The sequence below is a fragment of the Zonotrichia albicollis genome, chromosome 1 (assembly GCF_047830755.1).
Source record: "Zonotrichia albicollis isolate bZonAlb1 chromosome 1, bZonAlb1.hap1, whole genome shotgun sequence".
NCBI lineage: Eukaryota > Metazoa > Chordata > Aves > Passeriformes > Passerellidae > Zonotrichia > Zonotrichia albicollis.
In genome coordinates, this window is record NC_133819.1 from 41,638,066 (window position 1) to 41,660,641 (window position 22,576).

The 22,576-nt window shown below is 39.4% G+C and overlaps 2 protein-coding genes across 3 annotated transcripts in view; one reads left to right on the forward strand and one right to left on the reverse strand.

The window, feature by feature from the left end:
- The window catches only part of STT3B (STT3 oligosaccharyltransferase complex catalytic subunit B), a 51,135-nt gene extending 35,081 nt beyond the window's left edge, over nt 1-16,054 (forward strand). The window contains exons 7-16 of the mRNA XM_074539079.1: nt 929-1,075; nt 2,983-3,031; nt 4,716-4,870; nt 6,474-6,685; nt 6,776-6,963; nt 7,458-7,629; nt 9,973-10,146; nt 11,112-11,225; nt 12,227-12,439; nt 14,400-16,054. Coding sequence (XP_074395180.1) covers nt 929-1,075; nt 2,983-3,031; nt 4,716-4,870; nt 6,474-6,685; nt 6,776-6,963; nt 7,458-7,629; nt 9,973-10,146; nt 11,112-11,225; nt 12,227-12,439; nt 14,400-14,480 — 1,505 coding nt within the window. The 3' untranslated portion in view covers nt 14,481-16,054. The remainder of the gene's footprint in view (nt 1-928; nt 1,076-2,982; nt 3,032-4,715; nt 4,871-6,473; nt 6,686-6,775; nt 6,964-7,457; nt 7,630-9,972; nt 10,147-11,111; nt 11,226-12,226; nt 12,440-14,399) is intronic.
- The window catches only part of OSBPL10 (oxysterol binding protein like 10), a 117,362-nt gene continuing 109,686 nt past the window's right edge, over nt 14,901-22,576 (reverse strand). For both annotated transcript variants that reach the window (XM_074539093.1, XM_074539086.1), the window contains 2 exons: nt 21,644-21,797; nt 14,901-20,943 (listed from right to left, as the gene is read on the reverse strand). In XM_074539093.1, the coding sequence (XP_074395194.1) occupies nt 20,899-20,943; nt 21,644-21,797 (199 nt within the window). In that variant the 3' untranslated portion in view covers nt 14,901-20,898. The remainder of the gene's footprint in view (nt 20,944-21,643; nt 21,798-22,576) is intronic.

Below are 22,576 nucleotides of genomic sequence, written 5' to 3' on the forward strand. Positions count from 1 at the left end.
GTCCAGTTAGATTCCCCAATGGTTTTTTTAAAATTTAGTCACTTACCAGAATGTATTTGGGACAGTAATGGGACCATCATTAAAATTTAACACAAAAATACTTTCAAAATGGAGACTTGCAACAATCTGAATATCATGGAAAAAGAATAAATTACCTAGCCATATTCAGATTCTGAAGATTTTTTACATTTATTTAGTGAATAGAATTTTTGTCTTTCTCTATGAGCTCAGACCTAGTGAATTTCATTGTGTACCTTGAATTCTTTGTTAATTTGAAGAAAGATGATACACTTCTGTTTTATTTTATTCCTCTGCCAGCCAGCATTGAATTTTCACTTTTGAAAGGATTCATCAGTGGATTGATCTGACTATATACCGTGAAATGAATAATAACTGAAATACCATGTCTAAGTTCTGGGTTTAATGTTAAACTCTGAACAGCCTTTTTGAGTATGTTGGGTGCTTCACCATTGAATTCTGGTGTTTCAACACTAACTTTATATAATTCAGTTGACTTAATACTTACTTGGTTTGGTTTTTTCTTTCATTAATTCCTCCTGTTTTATTCAGTAACTTAGTTTGCATACATTTCTGTATTAGCATTGTGTGTTGCCTGAAGTCTGTCTCTTAATTTTTCACCACATCTAGCTAGGTATGTTAACCTGTATTCCTGTCAATCAATGCAATCTGCTTTTCAGGAGATTCTCTCCTTTAGAATATTTTATCTCATTGGAAGCTTCTGGTTTTGCAAGTGTCATGCCTGTTAAGTATTAAACGTTATTTGTCAGAAAGTGATGTTATACTAGTTTCTAGATGTTGGGTGTACCCTATGTTTATTTTTCCAATTCAAATATTGGCAAATATGCTGGTTGCTTTAACAGGTGTACTGCTTTTGAGCATTTAAACAAGAACTTTCCTCTTTCCATAGGTGTTTTTGCACTGCTGCAGGCTTATGCATTTTTGCAGTATCTGAGAGACAGATTAACAAAGCAAGAATTTCAGACATTGTTCTTCTTGGGTGTCTCACTAGCTGCTGGTACTGTATTCCTGAGTGTCATCTATTTGACATACACAGGTAAATAAATCTGAAACTCATTTACCTTCACAGCTTGTAAGCCAGATGATCAACATTTGGTTTAGCCTAAAGTAGTTGTTTCAACATTTTGGACTATTTAGTAGCAGTTTTATTTTTGTTACTTATGATATCACAGTTCCAAAAGAATTTTTAGCATCTCTGTTTGTTTCAAAGTCTTCTAAAACATGGTGGTTTGATTTGCTTTTCCATGCATAAGTTTTCAGACTGGCATATCAAAACAAAAATTGGCTTCTAATCTCAGCATGCAGCCAAATATGTATTCAGTTGCTGTGCTTGGGAATGTTGATTTCATCTTCTGAAATTCACTGATCAGTATCCCTGCTTCATCAGCTGGAGCAGGCCTTGTTCCCCCTTGTTCTGACAGGCTGTGTGATCTGGGCTCCTGACACCTCACAGCGCTCTGACCTCTCTAGATTATCTTAATTCTCCTCTTGCACAAGAGAGTGCCCACATCTGGACCCTTTAGCCCAGCATGGGGAAGAAAGAGCTTCAGGTTTTGCACTGAAATCCTGGCTGCCACAAGGCATATCAGCCACTCTTTTCAATTTAGCACAGTTCCTTTTGGCCTCTGGGATATTTTTACTTTCTGTCAGCCAGTGGTTGGACCCCAATCCACTGTGTACTACCTTGAGCTTGTCAGGACAGCCAGTTTTCAACCAGTCAAATGGTCTGTTTGTCCTATCAATTCTTCTTCAGCTATTAATGAGCAATGAAGAAAACATTTATCAGTGTATTTCAGGAAGCTGTTCCATGGCTTTTCAGCAGCTCAGCTTCCTGCCCTTAGGTTCCCACACGCAGCTTCCTGCCCTGCCTAGAGGTGCAGCAGTAGCCAGTTCCCAGGCACCCAGGTGAAGATGCTGGGTAGCTCTCATGTTGGCCAACTCTTCCAGCACCCTCAGGTGAAGGCTGTCTGCATCCAGAGAAGATCATAACCAGTAGTGTTCTGTGTGCTGATAGCTCCTTCATGTGCACATAGTGGATTGGCAGCAATCTTTTCATCTGGAGACTGAAGGGAAAAATATGTCTTGTATTAGAAAGTTAACCACAATATTTAAATGTCTAAATTAGATACTGAAGTAACCTTTCAGTCAGATTATACTCATTTTGAATATAAGATAGAGGAAAGACTTACTGAGTCACACACAAAAACTTGGGTAATAATTAAAGGATTTAACCTTCTCTTATTTCTCCTTGTCTGTGTCTGTCTTCAGAAGGAGCTGAAACAATTGCAAAGAAAGCAGAAATAAAAATTTAAGAATCATCTTAAAACTTTTAATAATAATTTTTATCTTTCATCTAATAATTATACTGTTTCTTTTCATCTTATCATATTCAACTTACCTAAAAGCCCTGTTTTATCAAATAATATGTAAAGCTTATCAGCATGTCTAATAGCAGCTTTTATATTCCATGCTACAAGTAGATTCACCAGGAGAGAAATAAAAGGAAACCAGCATTTCATTTAGTGTTTGTTTTTTGGCTATAGAGTGCTCCCAGTTTCCTGCTCTGACATTTCAGAAAAAGGAAATACTTTCTTATCAATTATGTTTTCTTTTTCTCATACTCCTTCATAGAGTATAGTTTGCTATCTGTCATATTATTTGAGATATATTTAGTATTGCATTGCTTTGACTTTTGGAAGTGTGCGTGTCTTGATACTCAGATTGTCCTTAACAAGTACAATGTGATCCTGTAAGTGTGTTCTAAAACCAGTTTGCTTCATGGTTGGTGGATTTTATAGCCTGCCTAATGCAGTAGGTATGGTTCACATATATTACAAGTTCAGTGAAAATTTCTTTGGGTTTGTGTTATAACTTGAGGGAGTAGGAAAATTATTTCATTTTAAAACCTAGGCAGCAAAAAGGTTTTTCTTCCTCCTTTTTCAGGTTATATTGCTCCTTGGAGTGGCAGATTTTATTCATTGTGGGACACTGGGTAAGTAAGCATATAAGATTTGGATATCGGCAGCATTTTACTGAAAACTAATAATCATTTCCTCTCCTCATTCCCAAATCCATTTAGTATTTCAGTCAAGGAGAATCAAGAGCACTCAGCAGGGGCAAGGGAGGGGGAAAGGAGTGGTGATTGGCACACCTGGGGCAGGAACCGGGATAACTGAGACAGGCTATGACATCACACTGCAACAAGTTATCTAAAGAAAGTATTTATAGCAGCTATTTCATGGTCTTTACAACCACTTCACTGATTGGCCTCTGAAAATTGTTGCTTCTTTGCAAATCTATGAATATGTAATATATGTTTTTTCTATATGAAGCTGTAGTATGTATGTCAGCATGAAATAACTGCAAGCTGTGCCAACACTTGAGTACACATTTGAAAATTACTAAGAGCCTTAGGCTATTTTCATTGTGCAATATTGCACAAAATCACCAAAATGTTGCACATATGATCTTGCATGTTGCCTCTATATTACATTCATGCATCTGTTTTTTATATACAGATGTCCACTTTGAACAATTGTTTTATTAATGTGTGTTTTCACAGGTAAAAATCTTGTTAATCTTTTGTTTTAGTTAACCTTTGAAAATACTATGTTGGATTCTTTGGTCAGCCCAGAGAAAAGGAATAAAATGGAGAGTATTTTTCTCAGATAAATATTTTAAAGTGAAATTCAGTTGCTAGATTTTTGTTAAGATTTAAAGCAAGGATAGAGCAAACTTTGTGCAGTTCAGACTTTTTTTCAGGCTCCAAAATCCACGTCATACAGGACTCTGTCCCAGCTCTATAATAAATGTGGTAGAGCAAATGTTAGTAAAGAAGCCTCAGATTTACTTGAGCAATATATAGATTTTGTTCTTTGCCTGTCTATATATATGTATACACATATATAAAAATATATGTATATTCAGAGCATTAAACTTTTGAGGGCTTGTCTACATTAGAAAAACATATTGTGTTAAAACACACAATACAGTTTTGAATGAGAACTAGATCTCAGTGAAGAAAAGGACATATGTTTGATCCCTCACCATTCAATCATGGTAGCACCCTAGATTAGGTCCATATGTATAGTTGTCTGTAATATAGAGCACAGTTTTGTCCTTGTCTGCACTGAGTGTTTGACATGTTGTTTAGATGACATGTGTTTCCAAGTGTAGACAAGGCCTGTTTTCTTCAGTATCTGAAAGAATATGGGTGCATCAGTAACTGATCTGGTATTTAATACTCTCTCTTTACTAAGAAAATGAAGATATTCTGTGTAGAGGTTTTGAAATACAATGTTGAAAATTTAGGAGATTTACTAGGATTGATGATTCAAAAATGTAGTAAAGGTGCTTCCATTGCTGTGTGTTTCCATTTTGGTGAATTTGGCCTCATATTTAGCCATGAACAAATGAAACATCTATAATTTTAATTGTCTTAATTAGTATGGAAATAATTGTTGTTTTAAATAACTATACACCAAATGCTTCCTAGATCCAGTAAGGCCTGGGGATTTCTTTGGTATAAGAGTTTCATCAGATTTCTGCTGATCAGGGCACTTGCCATTTAAAATTGAAATGCTTCCTTTGAGATGAATTTCAGAATTCCTAATGTTTACAGGTTTTAATAATTTTATCTTTTCAAAATAATTTGAACTGAATTTTTTTTAAAAAAGGTATGCGAAAATTCACATCCCGATCATTGCCTCTGTGTCTGAGCATCAGCCTACAACATGGGTTTCCTTCTTTTTTGATCTGCATATTCTCGTGTGTACTTTCCCAGCAGGGCTGTGGTTCTGTATCAAAAACATCAATGATGAAAGAGTCTTTGGTAAGAGAAAATACTTTTAAATTATTTTGAAAAAGTTTGCCTTCATTTTACTTTGGTTTTGTTTGCTCAAAGGTGATATGTGGCTTGTTCTAAAATATGGTTTAAAAGTGATGTGTTTAGAGGTGATTATTAAGAGTTGTCTGCACCCAGCAGTTTTTAAAGCAGTTTATAAAAGTGCAGAGGTTGCTGAAATGGTGATGGAGTGTAGTTCCAGGAGGTGGGATGCAGTCATTTGATGTGTTCAGTTCTGCAGCTGGAGTTGCACATTCTGGTGGGATGCAGTTCCACAGTACAGGTTAGCCAGGAGAACAGTGTGCAAAGGCAGGGTCCCTACTTTGGACATCTGGCACTCATCCCATCACAAATCATTCAAAATGCCCTTGCCTTCCAGGTTTTTTGTTCTTTTGAGGAACAGAATCTCTTGCTTTGGAAGAAGTGCTAGATAAGGCACAAGCCAAAATGGAAGTGTGGGGTCTCCCTATGTCAGTGACAACTTTTTTTTTTTCTTTTTTTTTAATGCAAAACTGTATTGTGAAAGCCAGCTTCTGATTTTGAGTGAGGCTTGTAACCCATATGGAGGAGTGAAGATCAGTCAGGTCTTGGACTTTGACAGGGACAGGAGGCTCCAGGCTAATATAACTGCCTCTTAGGTAACTTAAAACTTGTGGGCAGTATGAATGTTTACAATGAATGTTTATCAGCTTGCTTTCAGCCTTCTACTGGAGGCTGCACCTTCCATTTAACACAGCTTAAAGAGACCTATGAGTGAGGTTGGAGAGCCATACTGCCTCATCACAATGTAGAAAATATTTACGTGATGTAATCTTATAAATCAGTGTCCCTTGATCTCTGTGGCAAATCTTTCACAAGAGGATATTGTTAAACTGTAGCAGATGAGTCTACCGCAAGGAATTCATTATTGGATATTCCCTATGAGTGTATACAGGATTGTTTGGGGTTTTTTTGTTTCTAATAAATGTGTTCTTAATGTTTTGTAGTATTCTGAAAATCTTGGTTTATATTTTGTGGAAGACAAAGTGGAGGTAATACTGCTCAGGAATACTTACTTCAGAATAGGGCTCTCAATATCATGTTATTCATCTGTATAGAATTATAATGTAGACAAGCCCCCAATTCGTCCAGAGATACCTCTAACTTAAATCAAAATTTAATATTTACATGAAATTGTAACACTTCCTTTTGCTTTTTCAGTTCTAATAGCTTGTTTGGTCTAGAGCTGTTTGATTTTTTTAATCAAATGAAATTACCTATTATTCCAGTAGCATTGTTGGTGTAAATATTAAATTTCACTAATAATGTATCTTCTGACACATTACTAATGAATATTGAAAATGGGGTTGTGTTATTGTTAACAGTTGTGGAGATGAATCTCAGGAAGGGTTTGAGGCTTCAGAGGGATAAACGTTAATTCAGCCGTATGACTGTACATTAAAAAGCAATGAAATGCAAGATGCACACTCAAGCCTTTATACACACAGATGCTCAACCCACTTCCAGAAGCAGTTTTATGGAGAGCTTGTACGTGTGCAGTCAGAGTGAGTGTTATTTTCCAAGTGTCACCATTAGCTGTGTTTCCCTGCAGTTGCTCTGTATGCAATCAGCGCTGTTTACTTTGCTGGAGTGATGGTCCGCCTGATGCTCACTCTGACTCCAGTGGTCTGTATGCTGTCAGCAATTGCCTTCTCCAATGTCTTTGAGCGTTATTTGGGTGATGATATGAAGAGGGAAAATCCACCAATAGAAGACAGCAGTGATGAGGATGACAAAAGGAACCCTGGCAACCTGTATGATAAGGTGAGGGGAGGAAGCAAGAGTTAGAAAATTTGTTTTCCAATGTCAAGGATGATAGAAGTTGCCATAACAGGTACATTTGTGTTTGTTTAGGCAGGCAAAGTGAGGAAACATGTATCTGAGCAGGAAAAAACAGAAGAAGGGCTGGGCCCCAATATCAAGAACATTGTGACAATGCTGATGCTGATGTTGTTGATGATGTTTGCTGTTCACTGTACCTGGGTAACCAGCAATGCATACTCCAGCCCCAGCGTGGTTCTCGCCTCCTATAACCATGATGGGTAAGTAAGGTCTACAGTCTGAAGTGATTAAAGCCTTTTTTACTGCCATGGCATTACCAATTTGCTTTGCCTTTTTAAAATCACTCCTTATTATAGAAAGGAATTGTGACCAGAACAATAAATTATTCATACTCTAGTTTTCAAAAAGATACAGCTTTTTTGAAATATTTAATTAAATATATGAAAATAATCCTACCCAAAGCCAATAAAAATGATGGTTAAAAAAGCCTTGGAGTGAACTGGGAAAACTTGTTTAAGAGTATATATTTGACTGCATTTAGTCATGTCTTCAAAAGCAGTCATGTTTTCAGAGCAGTTCAGCTTCTGGACATTCAGCTGTCAGAGAGTTCAAACTTATGACTGCTGGTGACAAAATCCCTCAAAGGGAGCTGAGCTCCTAAGAAAACCCTTATTTGTGAGCCCAGACTTACCATGGGGCAGTTAATTTGTTGGTAGTATCTGTACAGATGCAAATGAAAGGAACTGTTTTGCAGCACTCGGAACATCCTGGATGACTTCAGAGAAGCCTATTACTGGCTCAGGCAGAACACGGACGAGCACGCCAGAGTGATGTCGTGGTGGGACTATGGCTACCAGATAGCAGGAATGGCCAACAGGACAACCCTGGTTGATAACAACACTTGGAACAACAGCCACATCGCCTTGGTAAGGGTGGCAGTTTTCTAGAGAGCAGAAACACCAAAATGTTTACACTGCAGTCCAACATGAAATTGCAGATGTCTCTTAGGGTGATTGATATTAAGGAGAAATTGCATGGAGTCACAAACACAAATGTGGAAGGGACACATTTCTTTCATGTGTTAAAACTCAAGTATAGGGATCAATTTTGCTTTAGATTTTTTGTTTTGTTTACTTGGAGCTTCCAAAACTTCACTTCCACTTCACTTCTTGTTTTGTTTGGGGGAGGATAGACAAGACCTAAGGTAACCATTCCCCTTGGGATTGATGCTGTAACAGCTGGTACCACTGCTATCAAAGTAAGGATCCTTGCATTTCAGCAGTGTCACTGCTGAGTGGATTTCTGAATGGCACGTGAAAACTGACCACAGGATTTGACAAATTTTCAGACATCTGGGAAATCACAGGAAGTGATTATTTATGACTAGCTGTGGAAGTGTAGCAGACTTAAAGCAATTCGGTCTTCTCAAATTTGCAGATAGACAAAATGACTGCACCTTTAATTTCTTTCACTTCTGAGGAGTACGTTTAACCTTTGTACATGTGCCTAAGGCAGGGTGTTAGTGTTGCCTGTGGTTACAGGGCACCACCTTGGGCAACTTGTGCTATGCAATGACTCCTCATCAATCACATTTCTTCCCAGAATGTTTTGCTGCAAGGGCAGGATGGGGGAAGGGCTCAAGAAATTAGGATAATTAGGATAGTTTTTTGTATTCTTCCTGTCTTGGGTCAGTAGTGAGTACAGCTGTGGACCAGATCTGCCAAAAAGCAGTGTACAAAGCCAACAAATTAATGAAGCAGTGCTTTGAGCAGAGTCCCAAAAAATGTGTGTTGGGGGAAGAGAGATCACACATCCACAATTTTTACAGGGCAGGAAACTCCCATTCAGCTAGAAGCAAACTTGAGAAATTGTACTAATGGTGTTAATACCAGTCTAATGTCAGTCAGCATGCATTGCCATGTACTCTGAGGCACTTCTAATTTGGTTGGTGACCTGACAATGACAGCATTGGTGTGTTTTAATGGACACTCAGCTTTGATATCTCTGTGTGCCTCCCTCTGCTACAAGAGGTAGAAACGCAGATACTGCATCCAATCTCTCAGTTTCTTGCAGGACAAGGTGCATCCTGTGAATAGAGACTGTGGAAGTCATCTCTGTTGCCTAGGCACAGTAAGCACACACATTGCAGCAACTGCCCATAATGGCTTTCAGGAAAGAATTCTTTTGAGTATGAGTGCTGCATTGTCAAGTTCCATTTTGGCACGAAGACTCCATAAAGGGGGACCCAAGCAATAAATGTGTGTTGTGGCCAATACCTGCACTTGTGCTGTAAACAAGGCATGCCCTGGAGATGTGTCCAGATGATTTTGTCCTGCACAGAGATGGAAATCTGGCAAATAACCTCACATTAATTAGGATGATGGCCAAGAAGCTGAGGTTCTTGGTCTTATGACAGCTTGCTGCCTAAGCTTAGTGCTCTCTAATTACATTCTTAGCTGAATGTTACCAAGTCAGGTGCAATATTATGTATATCGTAGTTTCTCCCTTAGACTACAGCAATACCTTACTGTGCCTTAAGGACAAGAGCTTCAAGAGCAAACAAAACTGCTGAACTGCATGCCAGTTACTGACCAAATTCTTTTAAGTGTGAGAAGTGACCAGGATACAAGAGGTGCTGGATACAGCTCTAAAAGGTTTTATTCTGATATTTTCTCTGTGTAGATTTACCTTGAATTCAGTGCTGAGGGTGCCTGTGTGCTACTTGGTGCAATGCACAATAGCTGCTTCATTAATGGACAGAAGTCAAGGAAAAAAAAATCACATTTCAAATAATTTGTACACTTTGGGTTGTGTCTAAAGCTTTGAAAATAATTTGTAATTAGGTATTTTCTGTAACACTTAAGTTTTTGGTAATACAGTTATGACTTGAAAAGTATGTAGGTGCCACAAAAGGAAAACCCCTGTTGCTACTTTTCATACCCAAAACACTCCTATCAACAGGCAGCACTCTTACAGAGGAGAAAATATTTCAGTTTAGGCTTGGCTTTTGTGGTTCTAAATATTCACCGTGGGTTTTCTTTATCTACAATGAAAATGTTGGCTTTGGTTGACAAGCAGGCATTAGAGAATCACAGAACCACAGGCTGGAAGGGAGTGCAGTGGGTCACTGGTCCAACCTCCCTGCTCAAGCAGGGCCATCCTAGAGCACGTGGCACAGGATTCCTGGGCTTTGGCCTGGCTGTATTGATCTGTGGAGCTGTTCCATAGACAGCTATGCAGAAATTTAGGATATTTTTGCAATTATACAGGTGGGAAAGGCAATGTCATCAAATGAGTCTGCAGCATATGAGATCATGAGAAGCCTGGATGTGGATTATGTGTTGATTATTTTTGGTGGTGTGATTGGCTACTCTGGTGATGATATTAATAAGTTCTTGTGGATGGTGAGAATAGCAGAGGGGGAGCATCCCAAAGATATACGGGTAAGTGGAACCTCTACTTTCTGTTTTTAAAAAAAACCCTTTTATTTATGTTATCACTTGTCTGGGAGTGGTTACTACAGTGGAGGGAAATCTCTGCTACTTAATTGCCATTTTATTTGAAACATGTGCTGGGGTTGTTTTTCTAGAACAGTAGGAGTGCAGGGGCCTGTAGCCCAGTTTCTTTCAATGGTTTGGATTCTGAAAGGTCAGTAGCCTCAAAAGCTTTTCACATTTATGCACGATACTAAAAGTAGGATTTTTTTCCTGTAATTCTTGCCTGTATGTCTCTGTGCATCATCACAAGGAAAAAAGTAGGAATGTTTAGACTGTTTAAACAGCATTACAAATTTCTTCAAACTCTGTAATAGCAGGAGACAAGTGAAAGTGTTAATATTGACTTATGTAGAGTTTAAGCTGTTCAAACACCTCTGAGATTGCAGAAGTCTGTAGTAATATTTTCTTAAGCCTAACAAAAACTCCTAGATATTGAGCACAGGCTTTAGGGAGTAGCCCATGTGCGCACTTTCATCTTGTACCTGAGATGAAAACGGCAGAAATTGTTTGTTTAAACATGGAGAATATATGAAGTTTATAGTGACCCTGCAGATCTCATGTATTAACAATACAGTGTTCGTTGCCTTTCTGAAGAATAGATGCCCAACTAAATTTTACAGTTTGAGGTAACTTTTCCAGAGCCACTTACAGTGATGTGACAAAACTTCTAACAGCACAAACTTCAGATTTAGGAAAACTGATCCATTGGGGTCTGGCTTACAAGCAGGTAGTTTGCAACTATTTCACCTTTAATGAGCACCATTTCTTTCATTTAAGGTTACCTTAAATCAGCTTTTAAACTGTAATAGCCAGTTGAGATTCTTAGGTGTCTTTCTGTGGGGAAAGGAATGAGAAATTCCCTTAAGATTTGAGTTTGCATTGACTCTTTGTGTCTTCTTTTCTCTTTAAAGGAAAGTGATTACTTTACCCCTCAGGGAGAATTCCGGGTAGACAAGGCAGGCTCTCCAACTTTGCTGAACTGCCTCATGTATAAAATGTCCTATTACAGATTTGGAGAGATGCAGGTTAGTGCTACAACTTCTTCTGAATCTTAACTGAAATGTGAGAAAACAAATATTATTTTGATGTATTTTCTATATTTTAAATTAAGCATTGCTTGTAGTAGCAGAATCTGTACTGAGTGAGCTTTACAAATTAAAATACATCCAGTCATGGTCTGCTGTTTATAACCTTCAGCAAAAAGCATTTCTGCTGTTAACCCACACTTGTACTTCATTTTTTGGTGTCCTTCATATTGCCCCAGATGGGTATCTTGATTGCACTGTGCTGTGTGCTCACTAAAGCATCAACTGTGACATTGTGGAGAGCTTTAGAGTTGTTTGTTGTAATAGCAACATGCAGGTGAGCTATTGGCTGTTTGAAGTGTGTCAGAAACGACATGATTTCCATCCAAGTCACACCAGTGCATAAAACAACACTACACTGTGGAGTAAGGGCAGCAGTTATCACTCCCCTCTAGGAGCACCAAACACATGGATGGAGCTAAACCTGTTTGGTTTTTTCCTTTCCTTTTCCTTCCTTGTTGCCCCCACCAGAGGCCCTTCCGAGGTATTGGCACAAGAATCCTTTTTCAGTGGATTTACTTGTAACACAGTGGGGCCAAATTTAACTGATAATTGTGAACTACTTCTGGATTATATGGAAAATTGTGGAAGTGCAATAAATTGCAGTATAGGCAAGAGCACAAAGGCAGCAGCCCTGCTGAAAAAACACCACAGGCTGCTGCAGCTCAGACTGTTGAGTTGTTTCATCTCTGAATGCAGACAGGGTGGCTTTGCTGAGACATTAAGTATTGTCTCCTGTGACAGCTGTAGGAGTAAGAATGAATTTGTCCCTTAGGATCTCAAAGGTTTTTCTGTGTAGTAGAGTAACCAGTGCAAGAGAAGTGTTGCCCTTTGACTCGGGCCAGCTGAAAACATTGCTTTATAGTGTGAAGTTTCACAGTTTGCGGTGATTGGTGTTCTGGGTTTTGTCTCAAACTAACACGCAGCTTTAATTTTTATAGCTGGATTTTCGGACACCCCCAGGATTCGACCGTACACGCAATGCGGAGATAGGCAACAAAGACATTAAATTTAAACATCTGGAGGAGGCCTTTACCTCAGAGCACTGGCTTGTTAGAATATACAAGGTCAAACAACTAGACAACAGAGAGACACTGGATCACAAACCTAGAGTAACCAACATTGTACCGAAACAGAAGTATTTGTCAAAGAAGGTGGGTTCCCAGTGAAGTAACTGAAAGGGGTCAGGAGTTTATTTTTAACTGTGAATCACATAGCTGGTGAATTATATATTTCCACTAGCCAGAATGTTATGGATACTGTTCATGTTAGTGTCCAATATCAGACCTGCCTGCTGGTAATAATTGTTAATTTACTGTCTGCTTAACTTAAAAGCATGTGAAGACACAAGGCTAGATTTTTTTTAGGCAGAATGCTGACTCGACATAGAGTGTGTCACTGGCTGTTACAACTCTTAAGTCTTCATGTAACTGGAAGTATAATCTCTAAAGTACATCAATTCATGTTTCAGTAACTATGGCTCACTAAGTAAATGTGGAAGTTGCTTTCTGACTTTGTTTGAAAGTAGTGATGCCTAGAAGTTTACAAATGGCAATTTTGTATGAAATAAATTAAATATGAAACTTTTGTTGATGGAACTTTAGTGTCTGTCTGCTTACTGCTTGAAGTCATCTTCACGGTTTTAAAGTGTTTGTTGTGCTGCCCTCCTTCAGCCTGCTAAGAAAGGCCTGTTCCCAGGGGAGTTGGGGAGACTGTTAGCAGCCCTCTCCTTCACAACATCAGTTTTCTGTATATTCAAATAAATGCTGCAAAAGGAGCTCCAGAGCCCTGTCTAACAAACTGGTATAGGCAGTAGACTTAAACTGTGTCATGGAAATACAAGTAAAGAACATTCTCTGCAAGTAGAGAATGTTGAATGTAAAGATGCTTATCTCTGTGATTTGATGGAAAGTACATAAAATAAAGCATTTGGGAGTTGCCACTGCTGCTAGACATATCTTGAAATGATAAGCTTTATTATGCCTGTCATACACTTAACATTGTAACTTTTGATCTTTAATGACAAGCAAGGCTGTATTTATCTATGATAGATGCACTGACCCTTGAGCCTTAGATGTGTAAGTTTTCTGTCTAGAAGCTGATGCAGTTTCTGAAGGCTGCAGTACAAACAGGCTGTACTTCCCCTTAAGAAATCAGAGAACCAGGGAGAGCATGGGATTTCTTAAATACAAACTAGGATTTCTTAAATACAGTCTGAGGGCTCCACAGTAGCCACAGTTTTTCAGCAGTTGCTTCCTAACTGGAAATTCAGTCCATCTCCTGTCATGTTAGGAATGACATTGCTGAACCTCAGAGATTTGGTCTATCTGAATATTACATATTAGTTTGTATCTATCTCACTTTATTGTAAACATGTTGTTGGTGTCATGTTGATTAAATGCAGTTTTTTAAAATAATAATAGACCCTGCTGGTAAGCACAGCACGGTGCAGCAAGGCTGGGAGCTGCCTCCTGGCAGGTGTGTTGAATGTACAGTTCCACCTGCCACAATCTGTGTACACAAATTTGAAGTTAATTTTACTTTTGACCAACATTAATGGATCCCCCTCATTACTACCTAAAAAAAAAAAATCTAAAACAGGCTGATAAAGGAATGTGCAGGAAGTGCTAACTAAGCAATCTACAGATCAACAGCAGAGTTTAGAAGACTAAAATGGGATTATTCAGGCTTTTTTCTTTTGAAAAATGCTGCTTTGAGCAAATACTTCTACCTAACTTTTAAGAAGATAAAATAGTGCAAAAGATGCAAGAAGGTATTTCCAAGCAAAACTAAGACTTATGTCAGTTTTGCTCTTTGGGCATATTAGAATTTTATCATGTTGGTTAATTATTAATTCTGCCTCAGCACATGCTTTAAAAAGAATGCTACAGATCTAGTAGACAGGGTTAGAAAAGCACATCTTGTGCAAAAGCAGCTGTTAGGCAGGAATTAACAATCCAACATTAAAAATAATAACTGGAAAATGCCTAGTTGAGGGTTTAGCATTTAAGCTCTTTAAAAATCAGTCTAAAGCTCAGGCATTGAATGCACATCATGAAACCGTGGTCAAGATAAATCATTAACTAATACCTGTTGTTCTGTTTTTCTTTTTAGACCTCCAAAAGGAAGCGTGGCTACATTAAGAATAAACTAATTTTAAAGAAAGGCAAGAGACCCAACAGGAAGACAGTTTAAACACACTGTTCTGATTGCTAATACGAAGCAGTTGTCCTTGAGATAACCAGTCTTTGCCTTTAGCTCAAATCATGTTTCACAGCAACATGAGGGTACAGAACCATCATTGGTCCAGATTATTGTACAAAATTTTCAGGCAATGTCTGATTAAAAATATTGGCTTATTGAGAACAGCTGTTTTAGATTTGTAATGTGAAGCAAGACAGAGCTGCTATCCAAGTCTAGCAGCATTTTTTTTATTGGTACATATTATCCTTCAAATCTGTTGAAAATTTGGACTGACTTTACCAAAGAACCCTGTAATTTGGTCCTTGGCACATGCATTACTTGTCAATCTTTTCTGGAGAACACTGTTCAGCTGAATAGCAGCAGTATGAAAACTGGAATGGTGACATCTGAAAATGACTCTTTTTCAACAAGAAAGAGATGGCAGAGCTCTCTCAAAATCAACTTTCAAAACAAGTTACTCCCATGATTATTTTTCTGTGGTTTCTTTCAATGTCCTTTTACTCTTGCTGCAGGCTGGTTTTGAGCTGGAGTGTAAGAAGCAAAGCTGCAGTTTTCACAAGAGGTGACAGGACAGATGAATTGGACAAGCTGCTTTTGTTCAACACGGGATTGCAGTATTGCTGCCTTACACTGTCATTTCACAAGGTAGACAAGGCAAATCTTGCACACTGTAGATACAAGGGCTAAATTTGTAACCTCCTGAAAGATCTGAAACGACAGTAATGAATGCTATAGCAACATACAGCTGAGCACCATGGAGCTGCTGGTGCTTCAGAACAGAAATTAAACTATTTTAGGTGAATGTTTACATTGGTAAAACAAATATAGCCTGGTTACTGGGGAAAAGAAGGTTGACAGGTATACAAACCCCTTTTCTATGGCTATCAAAGGTAGAAGATTTGCAAACCTCTTCAGCCCTCACTGCCTTTCTGGTGAGGGTGGAAGTTTTTCTGGAAATCTGTTTCTCTGCATTTTATTTGGAGTGCTTAAATCAACTGAAGAAATTCCTGCTCTAGTGCTATTTGCTTTGTCTGTCTTTTATACTGGTTCAGTTTGGGTTTTTTTTTAAAGTGGTGAAAACTGTCAGGTTAAATGCACTAAAATATAAATGGAGACTGAACGTGTTCACTTTCCAGACATAAGGAAACTTTATACAGACTTGAAATTTTTCTTTAATTAAAATGAAAGGGTTTTTTTGCAGTTTGTTTTCCTGCCACAGGTTGTAACTTTTTATAGAAACAAATCTTGCATCAATAACTTGATGTAAAATGCAGAATAGTATGTACCTTTCATGAAGAAAATGTAAATTTACAGTGTTCTGTGAGAATGTTACTGCTGACTTCTTTCCAAGGTGTAGAATATTTTTTTGATTTATGAACTCATTTTTGACTTCAGTGGTTTATACAGACCAATATTACAGCTGCAACATTTTCACAAAGGTAATTAAATCTGGATTTCTGGCCCCTGTCGTTTGGAGATTTCATTTTATTTTGTTGCTTTAAAGCTCAATGCAGACCAGTTGTCAACTGTAGGGGAAAATAAAGTTAATTCAAGTTTTGTGTTAAGGCTGTTGTGTCAGTTTTGTTGTGATTATCTGGGTAACATGTTGTTTATAGTCCTAGTCAGAAATTAAGACATTGGAATTTCATATTGCAAATCTCCTGCCTTCACCAAGCTGCTGTAGTGAAGCCACAGCATCTTCTTAACTCCCTCCAGCTTAAACTAAGCCAAATCCAGGGCCTCTGCTGTGATGAAATGAAGGTGGCTGTCATATTTCCAGGGAAGAGCAGCCTGCCTTCCCAACCACACATTGCAGCAACTCCTTCCAGCATCTGGAGCTCCCCAAGCTGCTACAGCTGCTCACCCACCAGCAGCAGGGCTGAGTGATGATGTGATGCACGATTCCCAGTGTCGTGCTGCTTCCAAGCCCCTCTGCATCCTGACCATGGTGAGAAATAAGGGATCTAACATTTGGAACAGCACCTGAAAGGCAGCAGGACAGAGGCTGCCAGTCAGTCTGGGGCTAGGCAGTAACTCAGCCTTGTTTCAAAAAAGGAAATACAAGACTGCCCTCCCCTCTTCAGGTACCTTTACATTTGGACAGACTTGTACCAGATTTGTACCTTTACATTTGGACAGACTGTCTTCAGCCTCAGGTAGCAGTGTTCTCTTTAACAGCAGGAACAAGTGAATCTGAGGCATGTGAAATAAAAATAAGCCAACTGCAGGGATCCCAGCCAACCTGGGCCTAAAGCTGCCTCCTACTTACCTGAGCTTTACTTTTTTTCCTAAATCTAACATGACTTAAAGGGTTCTGCCAGTGTTCTGCGATTAAAATTAAATAAAAAGTTGGGAGTCATTGAGGCATCCACTTAGAAAAACCAACATTACAAAGAAGACCTGGCACTGTCTCACCTTGGTTCCTCAGGAATCTGCACACTGGGTATGTTTACAGCTGGATCCTGGAATCAAAGAGCTGAACTAACTCCTGCCTCTTTGGGAGAACTGCACAGAGCTTCTACCAGCAAAGACTATCAGCCTCTTCCCTCCTCATCACACACACTTCCCAGACTAGTTTATTTCCTTAGCTCCAGCCATCCTTTCTCCTTTTGTTGTTCTACTGTGTCAAATTTTGAAGCATAATTGCCACAAAACAGTAAAAAAAAACCCCAAAACCACCAAAACAATAAACCCAAACACAACAAAAGACATGTGAGCCAGGCTCAGGTCAGCAGTTGCTAAGGAACTAAAGCTGCAAGTGTCTAGAATTCAATAATACTGCCTAGGTTCTGTATCTCTCAGTCATTAGTGGTAGGAGCAGTGAGACAGACAGTGCTCTTGGTAATCCCAGAAGAAATATTTTGACTTGCAGAAGTAATTTCATAAGAAGGAGAAAAGTCGTTAATTAAATATCTTGATAGATTTACTCTTGAAAAAGCAGCTGAATGCTTTGACAGAGCTCCCTGTACATTCCAGTCTCATCAGAAGTAAAAACTGAAAAAAAAAGAATATTTGGCTGTGACTAAAACGCTCTCACATCATTATCCCAAGTGGATAAACTGCTACAAGATGGGGCCTTGAAGCAGTGCCATGGAAGGCAAGGAACAGGGCTGGGCAGCGTTTCCTGCCCTCTTTACAGGCAGTGTTGTTTTCCGTTTTGCATGAAAACAAAGTGTTCCAGCAAGATTGTTTCCAGCACTGTGGATGAATGTTTAAAGAAAACCAGAAGGGCATTATCTAACACTTGAAAAATGCTGACCACAATCTGTGTGATTCCTCTAAGAACATTTTTTTCTCCTCACACAAGTGCCCAATGCTGTAATAATGTAGAGTTGTGTTTTAAGAGGTTCTAATCAAGAATCTCTGTTGGTGGTGAAGATTAAATGAAATGGGATTTTCAGAAGCAAGGGTACACCTTTACTTATTTCCTTTTTACTTGCCAAAATGAAGCAGATGTTCCCCAGCCTTTCCTAAAGCTGTTGTTGCTGCCCAGCCCCATTTTCCCTGGGCAGAGCTATCCAATTCAACCAAAAAACTTACCTTCAGAGTGTCTGGGAGAATAAGCAGGGTGGAAAAGCGTCACAGCAAACCCAGATTAACCTAGCAAATCACTTCCATGGGAACCATGCTCGGGTGTCATACACAGCTCCTGGACAGTCAGTGACTGACACCACTGAACTAAGGCTTCCAGGGAAAGAGAAAGGGCATCCCACTGCTAAATGAAACAAATCTTTTATTCATGAGCATTCTCATTTTAAATTCACAAATTATGAAAGGAAGGCAAATCAGAAGAGACTGCCAGAGCATCTTTTAAATGATAAAGGTATAAATTTTCTTTCTGAACATTTCTAATTTAAGAAAGAAAAAGGTTGCATAGGCTTTCTACAGGTGTGCACAAAAAAAAAATAAAAATTGAAGTACATGGAAGTTTTTACATTACAATTCAGTGTACATCAGCTACTTGAAAAGGAAAGTATTTACTTGCAATTCCAAGACAGCTACTGGAACAACCTACAGAATAAGGCTTATGAATATTTACTCTTCAGTCCTGCAAAATATACTGAACACATACTATCAGAAAAAATAACATGACACTTGTGAATCTTGTCCTGGAATCTCTCACTGATGGGATCTTTTCTGAAAGAACTTTTTCTGTTCATGTCTCCCAAGATAATTTGGGAAAGAAGCAGTGATAATGGCATCAGGGGATTCTTCATAGCATCAGAACAGAACAAAACATTGGCCAGAGCACAAGTGGAATGTCCTCGGCATGCAGAAACAACCAACCATGCAGACAGAAAATCTTCAATAAATTACAAGCAGAAAATTTTTCAAATTTCTCCTCAAAAGAACAGCTACAGCATCTCTGTAGCCTTGACAGTCACACCATCCCAGCTGAAAGAGGTCTACTCCTTCAGGGGCCCAGGCCTGCATGCCTGAGACACAGAGGTTTGCAATGGCTATTTAGTGAGTATGTGTCTTGTTCTTTGGTGTGTGAGAGAGTTCTGGCAGGATGTTCCATGTTTAACTCTGCTTTTTCCATTGTTCTTTGTGATGATACTACAAACTGTAGGAATACTTTAAGGTACTTATCAGACTAATCTCTAGAACAAGAGTGGTTCCATTATAAAGTGAATTCTTGCAGGTGATAAAGTACAAGTGTTCCTGATGATACTCAGTAGCAGTTCAGTGAGCACTGCAACAGTATCATTTTGGTTTTGTTACAGAAAACTGTTACATCAACTGTTCCTAAAAAATAAGATTTTTTTTCCTCTTAAAAAAAATGTCAGTTACAAAACCAAGCTCATACAATCCACTTTTTTTAAAAAATAGGATTTAAATCATTTAGAACACAAATCTTCCTAATGTGCAAAAAAAAAAAAAAAAAAAAGAGACAGACAGGAGGACAAAATAGATTTAGGAGGAAAAGTAGCCACACCTTCATTAAACAGAGATCTGAAGTTGAAATCCAAAGGAACAACTAATGGAATGTTTCCTTGTGCACACACCTCCTCCACTCAGCCTTCTGAGCTGCTCAAGATATTTTAACATCTACCAAAAACACAAAATGCAGGATGCACAAGGACAGATGCGAGCAGTGCTGTGACCTGGATATCTCTGCAGTATGAGCCTAAGTCAGTGTATGAACAGAGCAGACAAAAGGCACAAAATTACTCAGCTCTACAGATGGGCATCCATGCTACTGTGTGTTAGAAATACAGTGGTTTTGTTAAGGGGCACTGAGCACATTTTACATGTGCCTTTTGCTGCCACCTCTCTCAAAAACATCTTAATTTCCAACAAATACAAACTAAAAAGCGACAAAGCCTGAACACACTTCTAGAATCCACTTTGTCAGTGTTACAGTGGGTACCTTACAAAGCAAGATCAAGTGACAGGATTTTCTTTAGTTTTTCTTTTTAACACTACAAAACAAATTGTATCCCATTTCATTTGTTTCATTCATAAAGTTATTATCCCGGTGGAATAATTGACTCAATTGTTACTTTTACATCAGGGAATCATTTATCTGGGAAGGCTAGTTATATCACCTCTACTCATCCAGATGTTTTATCAGAAGCAATCCCATTTAGTGGAACATGTAAGCCAGAAGTGTTGGCATGCCAGCAGCCAGAGAACATTACACAGCAAGATCAAAGTTACCAGAGCAGCTGGCTCAGGGGTGGTGACCAGAGACTGACTGAACAGCTGGAGCATGAACAGACAAAGCAACGAGGACACAACAGGTTAGTGTGAAGAACAACGGTCTGGAGAAGGTATTGCTACTTCTTAGAGGGTGGCAGGAAATTCACACTCATCAGTGACAGGAAACGCCCTGACCTGGGCAGCCCAGAGCGAGCACGGCCGGTGGATCACTTACACCCAAGAGAGTTACTCACTGACTGCTCAGACAGATCGACTGCCATTAACAGACACGTCACGTTTTAAGTGCAAAACATTTTTGGCAAAAGTGAAAAATAGAAAAACCTTAACCGGTACTAATAAAAAAGTATTTTCTTAAATACTAGCACAGGGCCTGATCCTGCAAGCACACAACTTGGGGAACCCCAGCCGAGTCCAGCCAGGGTTCTGTGCCCTAACACTTGAGGAAAAGGTCTTTGAGTCGCTATTGGTGTTGGTACTGTTTACATGTAGTGTAAATAACACACACAACACATGCACACCGTGGTACTGAGGGACCTGTGCCTGTGTGCCTGTGGATCTGCACACACAAAATGGCTCCTGAAAAAACTCGAGCTCGTGCTTTTTGTGAGATGTATCATTCACAGTACATAGCTTCCCATGGGGATCTTCTGGGAACAGGACCTATCCAAGGACATCCTGAAGTTACATACTGTATCATTTTAATGCCTTTCAGGTAAACTTAGGAGGCAACTGCTCTCTCCTGTCAATGGGCCTTCCAGAGAGGATTCACGTACAGCCAACCATCGCCCTGTAAGAAAATTATGCAGAGTTTTACAAACAAGATTTACAAATACCAGATCCATGTACGTCCACACAAAAGCTAAAATAAGACCAAACAAGAAGCCATCCCTGTCACCTGAAAATTCTGTGTTTAAATAATTGACAAGTAATGTTGGCGGGAGGGAAAATATTACAAGGGGGAAGAGATGCAATAAGAAGAGATGCAAATTTAATTAGCAGCTAATGAACAATTCCCACAGTCAGTCTCATTTTCCCTCCACCTTTCCTCCAAGAAAGGGGAAAGATGAACTTGTTAAAATTCATTTCGTTTCACACAGATGAAACCCAAGACTGTGTTTAGGATGTCAATGCTTACTTACACTGGATAAATCTCCCTACATTGTGCTCATTTTAGTATGCTAAGATTATGGGGGAAGTGAGTATGCAGAATTTGAGAAGGGCTGGATTTTACAGAAAAACACATCACTTTATGTTCCTAACACTAGGCACCAAAAATCCAGATCAAAATCAATCTAACTGAAGTAAAGTGAACAAGTCCACTAGAGATGGAAAAGCCCACTGCTCTCATTCAAGAGCCAGACTCTGTCAAAAAGAAAATTTAAGCAATCAGTGGTACACAACAACACCCGCCCATGACAAAATCCACATTCACTCATCCCCTGTGCAGGAACTTGCTAAAGGTCTCTAAACCAAGAGACTCTGAGTACCTCTTTGGCAAAGTATTTGGGTTTCCAGGGAGTTGTGAGCGCCGCCCGCTGCCTCTCCTCCGCTCGCTGCCTCTCTTCCAGGCGGTGCTTGTGCTCCGTGGCGGCGTCGATGTTGCCCTCCTTCAGAGAGTTGGTGACGTGCTGCCACAGGCGCCTGCCCAGGGACGAGAGCACAGGGCAGGGTGACAACAGCTCTGCCACAGCCCCTGCTGCTGGACACCACTGCTGGCCAGCAGGCTGAGGCCATGCTATCCATGCTGGTTTTCCAAGTCCCACAGCATGGGAACCATCACACTCCTAGGATATTCAACACATTTGTGGACCAGATTTTCAGATTCAGATTCACTCAGATTTTCAGACTCACCCAGTATTTTGCAGTGCAATTTTCTCAGCAGGTTCTGTTTATGTTCTCGTCACCACCTGAGCTTTTTTTCTCAAAGCAGTGGATTTATTTCTGCCATTTGCAGTTCACATTCCTTACTGATGTTCCTCCACCCTCCAAATAACAGGAGTTTAATTCTGCAGTTTTTTGCAGGTAAATTTTTGAATTATAAGGGACTGTCAGCCAAAACCCAAGAGTGCATTGAATTGGGACACTGACTGGTCCAACAAGGTCACTAGCAGAGGAACTGATTCTAGGGAGCCGCTCTAGGTCTGTGCTCCATATTCCCAGTTACAATATTTACCAGCACAGAGCTACACATTTCTCACATAGCTGATCATGCCTTATATCAGCCTAGCAGAAGCCTTGCCCAGAAAAGCACTGAGAAAAATCCTCATAGAATGGTTTGGGTTGGAAGGTAGATCCTCTAGTTCCTCCCTCCCTGCCATGGGTAGGGACATCTCCCACTAGACCACTTTGCTCAGGGCCCCATCCAGCCTGGCCTTGAACGCTGCCAGGGATGGGGCATCCACACCTTCTGGGCAACCTGT